General features: G+C 39.6%; 1 protein-coding gene across 1 annotated transcript in view; it reads right to left on the reverse strand.

The window, feature by feature from the left end:
- Positions 1-857: 857 nt before the first annotated feature.
- LOC103018798 (mitochondrial adenyl nucleotide antiporter SLC25A24) overlaps positions 858-17,710 on the reverse strand; it is a 42,271-nt gene continuing 25,418 nt past the window's right edge. The window contains exons 7-10 of the mRNA XM_007169493.2: positions 11,505-11,612; positions 9,850-10,017; positions 2,662-2,812; positions 858-1,385 (exon numbers count right to left, since the gene is read on the reverse strand). Of these exons, the coding sequence (XP_007169555.2) occupies positions 1,201-1,385; positions 2,662-2,812; positions 9,850-10,017; positions 11,505-11,612 (612 nt within the window). The 3' untranslated portion in view covers positions 858-1,200. The remainder of the gene's footprint in view (positions 1,386-2,661; positions 2,813-9,849; positions 10,018-11,504; positions 11,613-17,710) is intronic.

Genomic DNA, 17,710 nt, shown 5'->3' on the forward strand with positions numbered 1-17,710 from the left:
TATAAATCAAATTTCCTATATCATAATGTGTTTCTAAGCGGGGGGCAAGAAAAAATATGAAAGTACATGTTTGTAAATTGGGCCTTTCACTTATAGTACCAAATATATAAAATTAATATATACTACTATTAATATATACTATTCTCCTAGCTTTGTGTTGCCCAAATTGAGAATTGCAGGGTCAAATAAATTAAAAGTGAGGGGGAAATGAGAATGCCATTCACCCATGATCAACCTACTGCATGTAATTAAGAAATTTGAGATAACCAAGAATGGGCCCCAGAAGCCTTCCTGATTAAAATGGAAGTCTGATTCAAGTAGGAAACAAAGGACAAAGAGAAGAGAGATGCTCTTCAGAAACTGATACAAGTAAAAGGGTTTTGTTTCCTGGTGCTTTTCAAAGCAATAACAGTAAACAGAATTTTTCAATTAAGTTGCCTTGTGTCAATAATTTAACAGTAATATACTGACAATCAGTGTGTCATCCTGGGAACCAAATAACAGTACAAGAAAAATGGAGAAGTGCTCACTGAAATAAATAATATTTTATCACTCTTCCTTACACAAAAATCATATGAGTGGACTAGGGTATTCACATGCCTTGAAGTTCTGCCGCTTATGTTCATTCTTATTCAGCTTAAACAAAGAATATAGACCTTATACCTATTTGGCTGCTGTAAGATTATGTTTTCATGCAATGATTCTCCATGAATGATCCTACAAGGAAATTTTAAGAAGTTTATAAAGACATTCAAAATATATAAACAATTTAAGTTTCTAGGTTTTCCGATCATTTTGTTTTTAAGAAAAAGATATTTAAGTATAAAGGAACTGGCACAAACTTGAACCAACCAAAATAAAGATCAAAGATTTATAATTCACACAAAGCAAATTTAGTTCAAGCAAGTACATTTTTTCAGATTTAGGATTCCAGGCAGAGATTTGTAGAAAGGACCAATAAGAAAAAATATAATTTTATTGCCTTTTCAAAACTGTATGAGCTCATCAAAACAATGATTTTTAGCATTTCTGAATGTATAAAATTGAGTCCAAATGTTTGAAGTTACCAATGATATGCTCTTCCCTTTCGTGAAAAAAAAAATACAGCTTCTTTTTTGCCATGGACTTGTTGCAATTCTAGGAGAAAAGGTCACTCTGGAGATGGCTGGAAGTTTCCATAATCATGCTAAAGCAAAAAATTCAGCTCTGAGTTACTCCTAAAGTTTGTCTCATATTTTCGTAAACCACATAACTGATGCCTACAGCAGGGAGCACCTTCATAAAGTTTGGGGTGATGCCTCTGTAAAGTCCTGGTAATCCTTCTTTAGAAATTATTCGTCGAAAGAGCCCAACCATGTTCAGCTGTGGGGTTCCTCCTACCATGGCTAGAAAATTAAAAAAGAAACCAGGCTAATTTAATATTCATGCATGTTTTATTATGACTATATGCAATTATGATTCAGAATGATTTTCTAGAACGAACAGAATAAAAGGATAAAATTTATTCCAAGGGGCCCAAGAAAGTGCCCCCTTTATATACTTCTCCCTGTATGGCACCTAACGGTGAGTGCCCTGATTATAACAAAGATGAGTGATTACTCTGTGTTAGATATTGAGCGAATTACTTTATATACCAATCCTCTAAGGTAAGTGTTATTATACCCGTTTAATAAGTAAGGAATTGGAGGTTTAAAAAGATAGAGAAACTTGTCCCAACACACTTAGCTAGCAAGTGGGAGAGCTGAAAGCTTGATGGTCTTTCTCCTCTGTAAATGGCATGAAAACTGCACAGTGTTGAAAGAGTCAGTAGCAGCATATGTAAAGCAGTTGGCATGTGTCAAATTCTCGGTAAGTGGTGGCTGGAGTTGTTTGTTATTATGGGACCTACAACTTCGGAACTGTGATTCCTCCCCACTGTGACACTGTCTCCTCGACTTTGATTACACAGCGCGCTCCTGGCTCTCCTGCCGTCCGACTGAGTATTCTCTTTTCTTATGATTTGCTGGCTTTTATGGCTATGCTAAAGTAGTATTCATTCTGCGCCTTTCTTTCGTTTTCTGCTTTATCCCTGGCCAATCTCACCCACTACCATTTCTTTGAACAGTACTCCCTGAGCATCGAGATGCCTCTATCTCCGATTTCTCTTCCAAGTACCAACCACCCTCCCCCAACCAAGCAGTCAATCATTAATTAACCAGTACTTCCAATGTAGATGATCTGTAAATACAAATGTAAAGAGTGGACTGCATGGCAAATGCAAGTTTTACTTTTTGGAACTTTCTGGAGTTTGGGAGTCTTTTTCCTGAATATTTTCAATCGAGAGTTGGTTGAATCCATGGATACAGAGCCCACGAATATGAAGGGCCAACTGTACTCTTAAAACATGCATTCTCAACGGGAGCATGAAAATCTTACCCTGTGCATAAACCACAGATATACATACAATATATGCACAGAGTATCCGTGGTATTAAAATTTCACGAAGAGGAACTGATTTGGAAAAGAATTTCTAAAAAGCCTCCTTAGGGAGGCAATAATGCAAAACAGGTTGAGAAATACTATCTTAAAACCACACTCTGCTGTCTCAGTGAAACCTGAAGTTCCAAAAGCATGTTACTGATGCAGTACATTATCAGTGCCATCCTTTTATCCAAAACTCACCTTGAGCCTGCATGCGTGTTCTCACCAAAGCCAAGGGATAGCTGGCCAGCTGACCACAGGTGCTGGATAAGGCCCCACATCCCAGCAGCACCAAGACTCCAGGGTTTACAGAGTCTTTGGCAAAATTATCTAGCCAATGGGACTTCAAGAGCTGCCAGAGAAACAGAAAAGAAGAAGAATAATAAACAACTAACGTTACAACTGCTTTCACTCAACGTGAACGTTCTCACAGCTACTCTCATCCTTATGAGACAGGATACATTTCTGCAAGATTGGGCGGCACAGCCACTGTAGGAAGCAGCAGCTCTGTAGAGAGGTGGGGAAGCCACAGGGGATTCAAAACATGAGAGGTGTGACTGGGTGCTCATCTTCTTCTAACTAAATGTGAAGATCAACAGCACACCAGACCAGGATCTAAACAACATTTCCTACGGTGCTTATCAATGAAAATAATATAATACTATAAACTGCAGCTAATTTTGTACTTTACACTTATGTTATTTCATTCAGTCCTACAAAAGATCTGAGGTGGAGCTATTCTTCTGATTTTAGAAATGAGGAAAATTAGTCTCAGTGGGGTTTTCTAAACAAGGGTGCTGAATCAAGCATACGGATCCTCAGGCCATGCTTCTTCCCTATTATCCTAGGTCTTTGTATTTCCATTAGAAGGCAATTAATTGAGAGAAATGTATAATCTACTTTTTAAATAAAAAATATCTGAAGTATTAAAATATATGCTAATATGTGGGGGAAATTATATTCTAGTTTAAATATTTTAAGATAAAATTTAACTGCATACTTGGACCTTACAATTATATAACAAGAATATCTCTATAAATTTGAAAACAAAGATTATATTTAAGTGTCTTATTTAAGGTCAATTTAGTACTGTAATATGACAAGAAATAAAGACAATAAGGCTAAAGACAACCATGTCTGAACTACAAAAATGAGAAAAGAGAAGTGATTCACTAGAAACTAAGCAACTATTTACACTATTAACACCAGAATGGGGTGGGGGGGGAGAGATAGGAAAATGCACTTTTAAAACAATTAATTTAAAATCCTATAAAATATACATGATCTTATAAGTCCTCTCTGTGTGTCCCATAATCATTTTCTTCTACATCCTAGGATCCATTATCATTCCTTGCCTCTCAGATCTCACTGTATATATATTTTTTACTTATTTATTTTATTTATTTTTGTCTCCTCCTCTTTATTGGCTTTGTACCCCTCAATTTATAGATATTCTCAAAATTCTATCACCTTATGAAGGTTCTCTGGCAACATCAAGGTCATAACAGTGGGGTCCTGATCCAATAGGATTAGTGTCTTTATAAGAAGAAATACCAGAGAATTCACTCACTCAACTCTCTCTCCCTCTCCCTCTGGGAACATAGCAAGAAGGCAGCTGTCTGCAAGCCAGTAAGAGAGCCTCACCACAAACCAAATCAGCCAGAACCCTGATCTTGGACTTCCAGCCTCCAGAACCGCGAAAAAGTAAATTTCTTTTGTTTAACCCTCCCAGTCTCTGGTATTTTGTTATGGTAGCCCAAACATACTAATACACTACCCAAAGCAAACTGCATATTCAATGTAATCCCTATTCAAATTTCAATGACATTGTTTGAAGAAATAGGAAAAAAATTCAAATAGAATCTTAAGGGACCCCAACTAACCAAAATAACTTTGAAAAAGAACAAAGTTGGAGACCTCACACTTCCTGATTTCGATGTATATTACAAAGCAACAGCAGTCAAGATAGTGTGGTGCTAGCATAAAGACAGATACATAGAACAATGGAACAAAATAGAGAGCCCAGAAATAAATTCTTGAATACATGGGCACATGATCTTCAGCAAAGGTGCCAAGACCCCACACTGGGCAAAGGACAGTCTCTTCAACAAATGGTGCTGGGAGGACTTCCCTGGTGGTCCAGTGGTTAAGACTCCGTGCTTCCACTGCAGGGGGCATGGGTTCGATCCCTGGTCGGGGCACTGAGATCCCACATGCTGTGCAGTGGGGCCAAAAATTAAAAAAAAAAAAAAAAAAATGGTGCTGGGAAAACTGGATACCCACACGCAAAAGAATAAAGTTGGATCCTTATCTTACAACATATACAAAAAACTAACTCAAAATAAATCCAGGGCCTAAACATAAGACCTAATACTATAAAATTCCTAGGAGAAAACACAGGATAAAGGCTTTAGGACATTGGCTTTGGCAACAATTTCTTGGATATGATACCAAAAGCACAGGCAAAAAAGCAAAAATAGACAAATGGATTTCATCCCCTTAAACACTTCTGTGAAGCAAAGAAAACAATCAACAGAGTGAAAAGGTAACCTATGGAATGGGAGAATATATTTGTAAACCATATATCTGAGAAGGAGTTAATATCCAAAATATATAAATAACTCCTACAATTCAACAACAACAATAAAAAGTAACCTAATTAAAAAAATGGGCAAAGGACTTGAATAGACATCTCTCCAAAGAAGATAAATAAATGGACAAAAAGCACATGAAAAGATGCTCAACATCACTTATCATCAGAGAAATGCAAGTCAAAAGCACAATGAGATATTGTCTCACACCTGTTAGGATGGGCACTATCAAAAACCAGAAACTAACAAATATTAACAAGGATGCAGAAAAACGCACTGTTAGTGGGAATGAAAAATGGTGCAGCTTCTACAGAAAACAGTTTGTTCCTCAAAAAGCTCAACACAGAATTACCGAATGACCCAGCAATTTTGTATACTGATAGGTATACACCCAAAGGAACCGAAAGCAGAGACTTGAAGAGAGATCAATACTTGTATCCCTTTTTCCCAAGAGGGGAAAGTATCCTTGAAATTAATTCAACCCCTCAACAACTGATGGCATTCCAAGCTCCTCAACCCTATCAGCAGTTTTTGCCCTTAAGACAAGCTTGGAAGGTAACGTACGTAAACTGACAACTCAAAAAAGTCCCTGAGAGACTCAGCAAAATCCACAACCCACGTTGGGCAGGTTCATTTGGCTCCCTCAATTAAAATTCAAATTGACCGCGGTCAGCCTCTTCCTAACATTAAACAATATTCTTTAAATCTTGAGACCTTGGCAGGAATTAAACCAATCACAGAGGAATACAAAACACAAGACCTCATAGTCCCCTACACTAGTCTCTGTAATACACCCATTCTCCTTACTAAGAAACCGCACAGAGGAGAATGGAGATTTGTCCAAGATTTGAGGGCTATTAATAACATTGTCATCAATCATCATCCAGTTGCCCTTTACCCTCATACCCTTTTAATGGCAATACCTACACAGAGTAAACTTTTCACCATAACTGACCTCTGTAGCACCTTTTTCAGCATTTCTGTGGATTGTGAAAGTCAAATTTTATTTGCTTTCATGTGGGAAGGACAATACACCTGGACTGTCATGCCACAAGTCTAGACTAAAAGCCTTTCCTACAATTTACAGATCCTAAAAGCAGATTTAGCAGTTGTCATTTTTCTGTAAGTGTCCATCCTTTTCAATAGGTTGATGACCTTCCTTGCTCCTCTTCCAACGGGGCAAGTGAGCAAGATAGCGTCCATCTCCCCAAGCTGTTAGCAACTAAAGGTCATAAAGGTCTCTAAAGAGAAATTACAACTTGTTCAAACACAGGTCAAATACCTAGGACCCTTGATCTCGGTTTAAGGACTCCTTTAAGACCCTAATAGGATTCAAAGTGTCTTAAATTTCCCATAGCCACAGACCAAAAGACAACTTTAAAGATATTTCGGGCTGACTGGATACTACAGAAACTGGATACTTAATTTTTTAGTTGCCCAGCCTCTCAAAGCTTAAAGACCAGATCCTTTAGAGTGGGAAGAAAATGTCTTTAGGGCTCCAGAACCTGAAAGGTGGACTTTGCAGTCCCCTGTTTTAGGACATACTGATTATTAGCTTCCCCTTTTCCACTTCATGTACGAAAGAAGAGAAATGGCTTAGGAGCGCTTACTCAAAGGCACAGAGCTCAACACCAACCCCTTGGATATTACACTCAACAATCAGACCTGTAGCCAGAGGCCTTCCTCCAGCATGAGAGCTATTTCAGCAGCAACAGCGCTTACAGCATCAACTGAGGAAATAGTTATGGGCTCTCCACTCACCATCTATGTTCCCCCATGTGGTAGGAGGCTTGCACAATTCTCATCACACTCAACACCCTTCTGCAAGCTGTCTTACCCCACATGAAATATCATTACTAACTTCTCACATAACCCTTTCCCGCTACAACAACTTCAACCCTGCAACCCATCTCCCTTTACTTAGTGACAAAACTCCTCATGACTGTCTGACCCTGACTGATCAGTTATTAACCCTTAGAGCTGACTTACAAGAAACCCTTGTTGCTAACATTGAGATTTCATGGCTTACTGATGGTTCTTGTTTGAAAAATGGCAAAGGAAAATATTGTACTGGGTATGCAATCATCTGCTCCTTTGAAGTAACTGAGGCAGCTCCACTGCTGACCGCTACTTCAGCCCAGCAGGCAGAGCTCCACGGTTTAACTAGAGATTGCACCCTAGCAGAAGGTAAAACTGTGAATACCTATACAGATTGTCGCTTTGCCTTTAGGGTAGTTGATGACTTTGGCATGCTTTAGAAACCAAGAGGATTCTTAACCTCAGGGGGAAGCCAGATTAAGAATGAAAATTGGGTCAATAAATTGTTGGAATCGATCCAACTTCCATCTGTCCTAGCCATCATTAGGGTACCTGGGCATGCAAAATTAAATTCAGATGAAACCAAAAGAAATAACTTGGCTAATCAGGCCACAAGGACAACTGCCTTACAAGCCACCAAATCTCCTAGGAGTCATTTCCTGTGCCTCCCTGTTGCCCAATGGTCTAACCCTATGACACTGACTCCTTGAAATAACCACTGGAAATTAAAAATTCCCCCCGACATGGGACATGACTTTCTGGGACAGGTCCATCCCAGCAATGTGAGACAAAGCAAATCTGTAAGTTGATTGGCAATGCTTTTAGAGAATGATCTTGATCAAAAGGGGGATATGTGACATAAGATGGAGTCACTTATGTCAAGGGGTTTTAAAATGAAGCTGGAAGGCCATTCAAGAGGTGGACCGTATGCCTGTCTCACCAGGTGGAACCATAAACGTATGAACTGGGCCACACCACACATAGTCCAAGGACTCTGCAAGAACACCTGCAACTTGTCACAGTAACGAACTCTTACCTCCCTCTAATGATAGCCTTAGCAATCAATCATGTTTAGCCAACTAGGTTCTGCCTTCAGCTCCAACTAAAATTCTTTGTAATGCAAACCTCCTTTCTTTGCCATTAAAAACCCCTGACTTTTACTCCCTAGCAGACACTGTTCAGATTGATACCCAAATCTGTGTGTACCGAATTGCAATTCTTTGATCCCAAATAAATGCATTGTGTCTGATTATTGCCTCCTAGGTTTCTTCAGGTTGACAAGTACAAGGTATGAATCTGTACTACCTACATCAGTCTCTTGGTTTTATCAATGTTAAATTTTAACAAACCAAAGAAAATGTGCCATTTCTGCTTATTTCTCTCTCCTCAAAAAAATCCCTAATATCATCTGCTAAGCTGAACAACTGTATCTGTAATAACCTTTTTTCTTAGTTGAAGTACAGTTAATTTACAATGTTTTATTAGCTTCAGGTATACAGCAAAGTGATTCAGTTATACATTCTTGTTTTCAGATTCTTTTCCATTATAGGTTATTACAAGACATTGAATATAGTTCCCTGTGCTATAGAGTAGGTCCTTGTTGTTAACTATTTTATACATAGTGGTATGTATATGTTAACCCCAAACTCCTAATTTATCCCTCCCACTCCCACTATCCCCTCTGGCAACTATAAGTTTGTTTTCTATGTCTGTGAGTCTATTTCTGTTTTGTAAATAAGTTCATTTATATCATTTTTTTAGGTTCCACATATAAGTGATATCATATGATATTTGTCTTTCTGTCTTTCACATAATATGATAATCTCTAGTTCTATCCATGTTGCTGCAAATAGCATTATTTCATTCTTTTTTATGGCTGAGTAATATTCCATTGTGTATAAATACATCTTCTTTATCCATTCATCTGTTGATGGACACTTAGGTTAACTTCCATGTCTCAGCTATTGCAAACAGTGCTGCTATGAACACTGGGGTGCATGTATCTTTTCAAATTAGAGTTTGCTCCAGATATACGCCCAGGAGTGGGATTTCTGGATCATATGGCAGTTCTATTTTAATTTGGCAAGGAACCTCACTACTGTTCTCCATAGTGGCTGTGCCAATTTACATTCCCACCAACAGTGCAGAAGGGTTCCCTTTTCTCCACACCAGTATTATTCCTTTTCTCCACAGCAATTATTATTTGTAGACTTTTTAATGATGGCCATTCTGACTGTGTGAGGTGATACCTCATTATAATTTTGATGTGCATTTCTCTAGTAGTTAGTGATATTGAGCATCTTTTCATGTGCCTGTTGGCCATCTGTATGTCTTCTTTGGAGAAATGTCTATTTAGTTCTTCTACCCATTTTTTGATTGGGTTGTTCTTTTGATATTAAGCTATTTGTGTATTTTGGAAATTAATCCCTTGTTGGTAGCATCGTTTGCAAATATTTTATCCCAGTCCGTAGGTTGTCTTTTTGTTTTGTTTATGGTTTCCTTTGTTGTGCAAAAGATTTTAAGTTTAATTAGGTCCCACTTGTTTATTTTTGTTTTTATTTCCAATACTCTCGGAAATGGATCCAAAAAAATATTGCTGTGATTTATGTCAAAGAGTGTTCTGCCTATGTTTTCCTCTAGGAGTTTTATAGTATCCAGTCATACATTTAGGTCTTTAATCTATTTTTATTTTATTTGTGTATATGGTGCTAGAGAAGTGAACAACTATATCTGAATGTGAGAGTATTCTCTTCATTAATAAAGATAATTAACAAGGAAATCTAATACAAAAGTGACCACAGGCATATGGGATCTCATATTCAAGGAACTTGAAAAGAAAGATCAAAGAACACACCCTTGAATCTACTTTTGGTCACAAACTGTTTCCTGGTACATATACACCTCTCTATATAAACTCAAATTCTAACAATGAGAACTATTTAACTACATTTTCAGATTCAAAAGATTGCTACAAACTCACCTCATACACAGCAAGATCTATACCTGCATAAGGTATGATGCCTAATAAATTGGGAACATAACCTTTGTAAAAAGCTCCCATTTTTTCATGTTTCAAAATCTTCTTGGCACAATCAAACATCCCAGAGTATTGTCCAGTTTTGCCTACAGCCAGCCTGGTTTTCAGAACCTGATTATGAAAGAATATAACGAATATTATTATTCACATCAACGCTATCATCACAGAATTCAAAAGAAGTAACTTTACGAAGAACAAATATCTAGCATATATTGTCACTCAAATGACTGTCCAGTATGTTGATGTGTTCGCTCTCACATATTATCTCTCTTAAGGGTCTAAGACCAGAGCCAAGAAGACCCCTTTTGCTGTAAAGATGATCTGAATTAGGGCAGTGGCAGAGGAAATAGAGAGAAGATAATATATTGACATCTTAACAAAATTGTGACGAATTAGATATGGAGGGTGGGGGAAATGGTAGCGTAAAGGATGATCCCAGTGTTTCTAGCTTGGAACTCGGGATGGGGCCAGCAGAGAAGAGGGAAGGTGATGCTATTAACTGAGATGGAGGATACAAGAGGAAGCCTAGGTATTGAATTAGGATATTTTTTGAGGGGTGTGTGGAGTAATATGAACAATCACATTAAGATGCCTGCAAGAAAAGCTATATTAATATGCATACCACAAAGGTGAAAACTAACAGTATTTCTTAAGTCTTACCAGTTATTGAAAAATGCTTTGTCATATCAATAAAGATATCCACATCAACAATATTATTCTTGCTCTAAAGCAGGAGTTGGCAAACTTTTTCTATAAAGTAAATATTTTAGTCTTTGCAGGACTGAAATACCAGGTCTCTGTTGCATATTCTTTGGTTTTGTTTTTTTTGTTGTTGTTGTTTTTAAACCACCTTAAAAAGGTAAAAATATAAAAACCATTCTTAGCTCAAGGGTTGTACAAAACAGTCCACAGGTCCATGGTTTGCTAACCTATGCTCTAATAAAAGGATGTCCAGTTAGGATTACCATCACCTAATCAAATTCTAAGGTTCCATTACGAACTTTATGGTACAGAAACTCTTTGGAGAGGAATGGGTGTTATAATTCTTATCAACACTATGGGAGCCAGCCTCCAAGATGGCCCCCAACTATCCCTGCCTCCCGGTATTCACACCATGTGTAGTCCCCTTCCACACTCTACCAGGGGCGGTCTTTGTGACCAACAGAATAGAGCAGATGTGACCAAAGATTGCAGCTTCTATCTTGGGTGCTCTCTTTGATAACTGATTTGGAAAAACCAGCTACCATGTTGTGAGGATACTCAAGCATCCTATGGAGAGGACCCTGCAATAAGGAACTGATATCTTCAACCAACAGCCAGGGAAACCTGGCAACAAACACGTGAATAAGCTTGAAAACAGATCCATCCCCAGTTGAACCTTGCAGTGACTGCAGCCCGGCTGACACCCTGCCATAGGCTGTGAGAAACCATGAGCCAGAGGAACCCAGCTAAGCTACACCCAGATTCCTGACCCACAGAAACCACGAGATTATAAATACTTGTTGTTTTAAACTGTTAATCTTGGGATAACTTGTTACACAGCAATAGATAATAATACAAACACCATTAATGCAATCAGACTTCACAATGGTACTTACCTCCAAAGGATAAATAAATGTCTGTGCAGTTGCTCCAGCCATGGAACCAGAAACGAATCTCTCAAAGGTTCCTACTTTTTGTCCTTCCTCAGTAAGCAACTTCTTGTACTGTATAAATAAAGTTTTAAATGCACATTAATACCTGCTACAGAATGAATTGTGTTCTTCCACCCCTTCCCCCCACCCCCCGACAAATTCATATGTTGAAACTGTAACCTCCAATGCGATAGTATTTGGAGCTGGGGCCTTTGGGAGGTAATTATGGTTTGATCATGAGGTGGGGCCCCTCTCTCTTTCTCACTTTCTTTCACACACATGCTCACTCTCTCCCTCCTTCCTTCCCTACCCCTCACCCCTCTCTCTCTCTCCCCCCCCAACTTGTATGCACCAAGGAAAGGGCATGTGACCACACAGTGAGAGGGTGGCCATCTGCAAGCCAGGGAGAGAGCCCTCACCGGGAACCGAATTGGTCAGCACCATGAGGACAGACTCCCCAGCTCTAGAACTGTGAGAAATAAACTACTTTTGTTTAAACAACCCAGCGTATGGTATTTTGTTATGGCAGGCCAAGCTAAGACAATACAAAAATACAAATCAGCTCCTAGAAATCAATTGACAATATGATGTTTCTCAAAATGCACACACTGCATTAACCATATCTAACAGAAAAGCAAGGTTTGAATGCTAATACATTCAGTTTACTGGACAGTGATTTTCAAGTTAGAATTCCACAAAACACAGATGGCCCACAGAGGGGACCCGGTAGCTCCTTTGCTAAAACAGATTCATAACAACATTCTTCCTCAGATGCACAGGTTAATAAAGTGTTCACAGTTTTTAGATATTTTCCCCATAGTTTTCCTTTCTTTAAGATGAGTTTATTTTCACCAGTGTAAGTAAAACTAATAAATAAGTGACAAATATTAACAAAACAACTTAGCAAAACAGTTTTTGTAGGTAATACATTCAACTATACTAACATGTCGACCCCAGAGCCCACCTGGCCCACCAGTACTAAAGCAACCGACATGGCTGATCTGGCCAAATGGGGAAATCTGGCACAAATGCAGCCGAAATACCAATAGGGCAGGATGTTAACATCATGGGCTCCACAGTCAGGCAGACCTGGGCTTGAACCCTAGGTCTTTGTGGCCCTGAGCAAGTTTATGAACATGTCCACATGCAGTTTCCTCATCTGTGATAACCCCAGTTTCACGGGGTTGTTGAAAGAATTAGATAAGATAATACATGTAACACAGCACAGTGCTGGGCAAATGGCAAATGTTCAGTAAATGTTACTGTTGTTGTTATTATTATTACTAATATATTCAATATTATCTTTCTACAACTTGGAGAGAAAATCTCTGTCCGAACACAGACTGTGGTTATAAGCCAGGCGAACCAGATTCCTTCTCCTAGAAATGTGAGGTGGGTCTACAGGTGTAATTAGGCACTGACACCAGAGGGAGAAATGGATAAAGCAATAGAGAAGCAGACACATGGAGAAGGGACAGGTCAGTGAGGTTCCACTTCCCGCACTTCCTGAGGCTCCTCCCCTTAATGCCGCAGGCACCTCCACAGCGACCCCCACCTCCAGCCTGCTTCCCTGAGCCAGCCAGTCTCTGTTCCTTGGGATCCAAAGAGCCCAATGCAAAAACACAGGAATACTTTCTCCTAGTAAAACTGTGTTTCTCTGCCCATGATAAAAATTAAATATATTATAATTTCACAAAGTTCCCCAAATAGCAGATATCCGCTTACCCCCAAAGATCAATGTTTCCACAGGCTCTATTTCCTGAACTGCACCAGAATGTTAACCAAAACTCCCTTCTGCGTGGGCCCTATTAATTTTCCTGCATGTCAGATTATCACAATCATTAAATATAATGTATTGAAAACCTTCCTGCATGTGAACAGGAACCTCAGATACATTGTTTACATCATGTACCCCCATCCCAAAAGCACCTATCAAAAGTACTCTTTAGTGATTGGTGAATAAATATTTGAAGTGTAGGGGTTTGGGGCTCCTGCACCCCAGAACATACAATGCACAAAGGGAAGAGTTGAGGACAGAGAGCCTGTACAGGGTTAGGCAAAGGGACAGGTGCTTAACACTATGTCACCAAGCTTAATTCCTACCCCAGAAAGGAGGTAACAGTCACAGAGACTTTAAGTGGCTTGCTCAAGGCCACAGAATGACTTTCTCAAAGATGACTTAGCTGGGCTCTCACAGCCAGCCTGAAATCCTTTTCAGGATTTCAATTTTCTTCCTTCCTTTCTTTCTCTCTTTCTTCCTTCCTTCTTTTCTTTTCTTTTCTTTTTTCTTTTCTTTTCTTTCCTTCTCTTCCTTCCTTCCTCCCTCCTTTCCTTTCTTTCAATTTTGTTTCTTTCTTTTTCTTTCTTTCCATCCATCCTATCTCAACTCTCTCTCCATTTGTTAGAATACCTATTTCAACCTTCTCCATTCTCCTCCAGCTTCCAATACCACTTCCTCCCTCATTCTCAAAAAAAGTCCTTTCTTGGGAACTCAAGGAAGAACAGAGAGGCTACCAGGCAAGGATATCTTGGTATTCCTGCCCACTTCCCACAAAATCACCCGCATCCACTTATATCTTTTTCTTCCCGAGCTGACGTGAGAAGAGTCCTCCACACAGTCAAAGGCTAATCCTGCCAGCAGGTTGGTTAGTACCCATTTCTCCCCCAGCCCCTCCACCCCCACTCCCTACTCCACACACATACTTCCTCTGAATATCTGCTGCACTTGTCGTCAATCTCTCTCACTTATATTTTTTAACCTCCTTCTTTGTATTGACATGCTTCCTTCAGCCATAGGCATGTCAATAAAATAAAACTTACCAAAACCCAACATCCTTCTAACCTATCACTCTCTCCCTCTTCTTTTCTCCTTCCCTTCACTGAAGTCAAGCTCCTGACAAAGGTGTCTACTGTCGAGTTTTCTTCACCTCCTGTTCACTTTAGCTCATTTCAATTGGTTTCTCGTCTCATTACTTCACTGAAACATTTATACCAAGCTTTCCTGTCTCGGAGCCGGTAAATTCTGAAAGATAAACTTTTTATTGTATTTAGTACCCTGCAGTATTTGACCCTTCATGAAACCCTCTTCTTCCTCTGACTTCTGGGCCATCGCTTTCTCTGGATTTCCTCCTGTCTCTTTGACTGCTCCTTCTCAGTCTCCTCTACAAGTTTCTCCTACTTCTCCCTGGGCATGTCCCCAGAACTGTTCTCATTCTATAAGCCTTCCTGTGGGCTCCATTCCAAAGGCTTCACCTCAATCACAACCTCCCTGTCCTACTGGACAGCTCCTTGTACGTGTTACAGAAATCGCTCTAACCCAGCATGTCCAAAATGCAACCTGTCGTTTTACCTCAAAATCAGTTCCTCTTGTTCCTCTTATTGTATTCTGTACATACTTAGTTGTTCAAGTTAGAAACCAGAGTATCACCCTGGATTCCTCTTTCTCACCTCTACATTCACTCAGTGAGTTCTGTTGTTTCTATTACCCAAAATAGCTTTCAGTTCATTTCGGTTTTTCTTCAATCACTACAGCCGTCTCCTTATACTGGTACTTATCATTTCTTACCTGAATTCCTGAAATATTTCCTTAAATAGTCTCCCTGCCTCAAGTACAGCCTCACTCTCTTCCAATACCTCTCCACTCTTTTTCCACATTGATCTTTCTTAAATGTAAATATAGTTATTCCACTTCCTACGTAAGATTCTTCAGTAACCCCCTCACCACATTCAGGATAAAATCTAGACTCCTATCACATTTGGCTCCTGCCTATCTGTCCAGCCTGCTTTCATCATCATCTTCCCAGACACACACTCCACTACACTTAAGCCTAGTGAACCACCTTCAGCTTCCTTAGTGAGTGATGCTCTCCTGTGCCAACATTTCTGTCCACAGGCTGCTGCTTCTGCTCAAATACCCATCTTCCCCTTCATCTTAATGGACTTAAGACTCATGCTCAGGGGCTTCCCTGGTGGCGCAGTGGTTGAGAATCTGCCTGCCAATGCAGGGGACACGGGTTCGAGCCCTGGTCTGGGAAGATCCCACATGCCGCGGAGCAACTAAGCCCGTGAGCCACAATTACTGAGCCTGCGCGTCTGGAGCCTGTGCTCCGCAACAAGAGAGGCCGCGATAGTGAGAGGCCCGTGCACCGCGATGAAGAGTGGCCCCCACTTGCCGCAACTAGAGAAAGCCCTCGCACAGAAACGAAGACCCAACACAGCCATAAATAAAACCCAAAGTTTAAAAAAAAAAAAGAAAGACTCATGCTCCTTCAATGAGGATTTACTGGCACTGGGCAAGGTGCTGGGAACACACACCTGAAAACAGATCCTGCCTAAGGAAGCTCACAGTCTCCTTAAGAAGAGAGATAAGTACTGAGATCATCAGAATTCAGTGTGAGAGTGCTAACAGAGGGAAACAAAGGGAAGATGTTCTGGAGGAAATAACTCCCGAGCAAAGTCTTGAAAGATGTTCACCACCATATGACCTACAGGAAGAGGAATGGTGTGTGTGTGTGTCACTGGAGCGGGGGGTGGGGGAGGGATGACTGTAAAGTACCCCTGGGATATGTAAGTGGACATGCACAGATATGCAGTGCTCAGGTGGATGTGCAGGTATAGAGATGAAGAGAAAAATGTTAGAATGGAAAGCAGTTAGAATGCAGATGGCAGCTGAAACCATGAGAACACAACACCGTACTGCCACCCTGTTCCTGATACAATTGAACTGCTATGGCAATGAGGACCCAAATGGACCGCAGCTTTATCCCATGTTGATGTGTTTAAGAGAGCTACGTACCAGGCTGAAAATATCCTTTTCTTCATTTTCTAAGCTATTAGTTATTCAATGAACAAGACCTACTTGAATACAGAAGTGAGCTAGTTAGGTACTCTGGGAAATTTGAGAATATATATGGCATAACATTTATCCCAAGGTAGTTTACAACTCACTGGGAAAAACAATGGGTTTTCCATTATCCGGTGGAAAATTAGATATTCTGTAAAATAGTACTCTAAGGAAACCAGGCAGGAGAGGCATCGGTTTTGGTTGGGATGCTTAGGAAATGCTTCTCATAGGAAGCTGGGCTTAAGAGAGCCCTGAGGGATGAACGGACCTTCAGCAGGGGGCAGAAAATGGACAGGCATAATAAGTCCCAGAGACCACAAGAACTCTATACCACACTGCGCAGAGAGCTTTCTCTTGATCTCTAAGAAAAGTTAGCATGCAGAAATTAAAATATTGGGAAGAGGCCTGAGAAAGGAGCCTGGCTGGATGCCTGTTGGTAGTGTTCAAGGTAAGAATCTGCTAAGTAGCATAAAGTATAATACATACATTTGCTTGCAATAATACGGACTTTCAAAAATACTGACTTCCTGCATATGGAATAATGGTTTTATACTTGAATATTTATTTATTTTAGGGTCTGGTTTTCCTATCATAAAATCCAAGTATGTGATCAGAATAACCTACAGGTATCTAAAATGCTAGCCCTTACTAGTCGTGATATGTATCCTCAAACATTCACAGAAGGAAAATATACTTCCCAAAGATAAGCTGTAATTAAAGTCATGGAGGCTAGATTTTCTTCAGTGTTTTCTTTGCTTCTCTATTTCCTAAGCCAAGAAAAAAACACCACTAGACTTTGTAATCTTCTCAAGAGTATTCTGTTGCTCAAGAACAAAATGTTCTCCAAAATTATCAAAAATCTATTTGAAATAATACAAAATATAAGGTGGGGTTAAATTTCAAGGTTCTTATTGTCTATGGTTAACAATGATGGAAGAAATAGTGGAAAGAATAATTTTGTGCGTGCTTAACTAGACAATTCTGCTAATGACAAAGAGAAGCCAAACTCTAAAATCCACTACTGTATTTCCTCTTAACACCAAGTTATGCTGAAGCAGCATCCTAATATCTAAGCATCCTAAACAATCTAAGCCAACAGAGAAGTTGATTCAGAGGAAAATGCATTCACTCATTTACTCATTCACTCACTCATTCTACACTTACTGAGCACTTATCACACGCCAGGCTCTGTCTAAATGCTGGAGTACATGGAGAAGAAGCCAAGCCCCTGCCTTCATGGAGCTTTCACTCTAAATTCAACTCAATTTTATAGCAATGTCAAATTACACAAAGGACTTCAACTTAAAAGTTTTCCTTCCAGATGCTG

This window comes from Balaenoptera acutorostrata, chromosome 1 (genome assembly GCF_949987535.1).
Source record: "Balaenoptera acutorostrata chromosome 1, mBalAcu1.1, whole genome shotgun sequence".
Lineage (NCBI taxonomy): Eukaryota > Metazoa > Chordata > Mammalia > Artiodactyla > Balaenopteridae > Balaenoptera > Balaenoptera acutorostrata.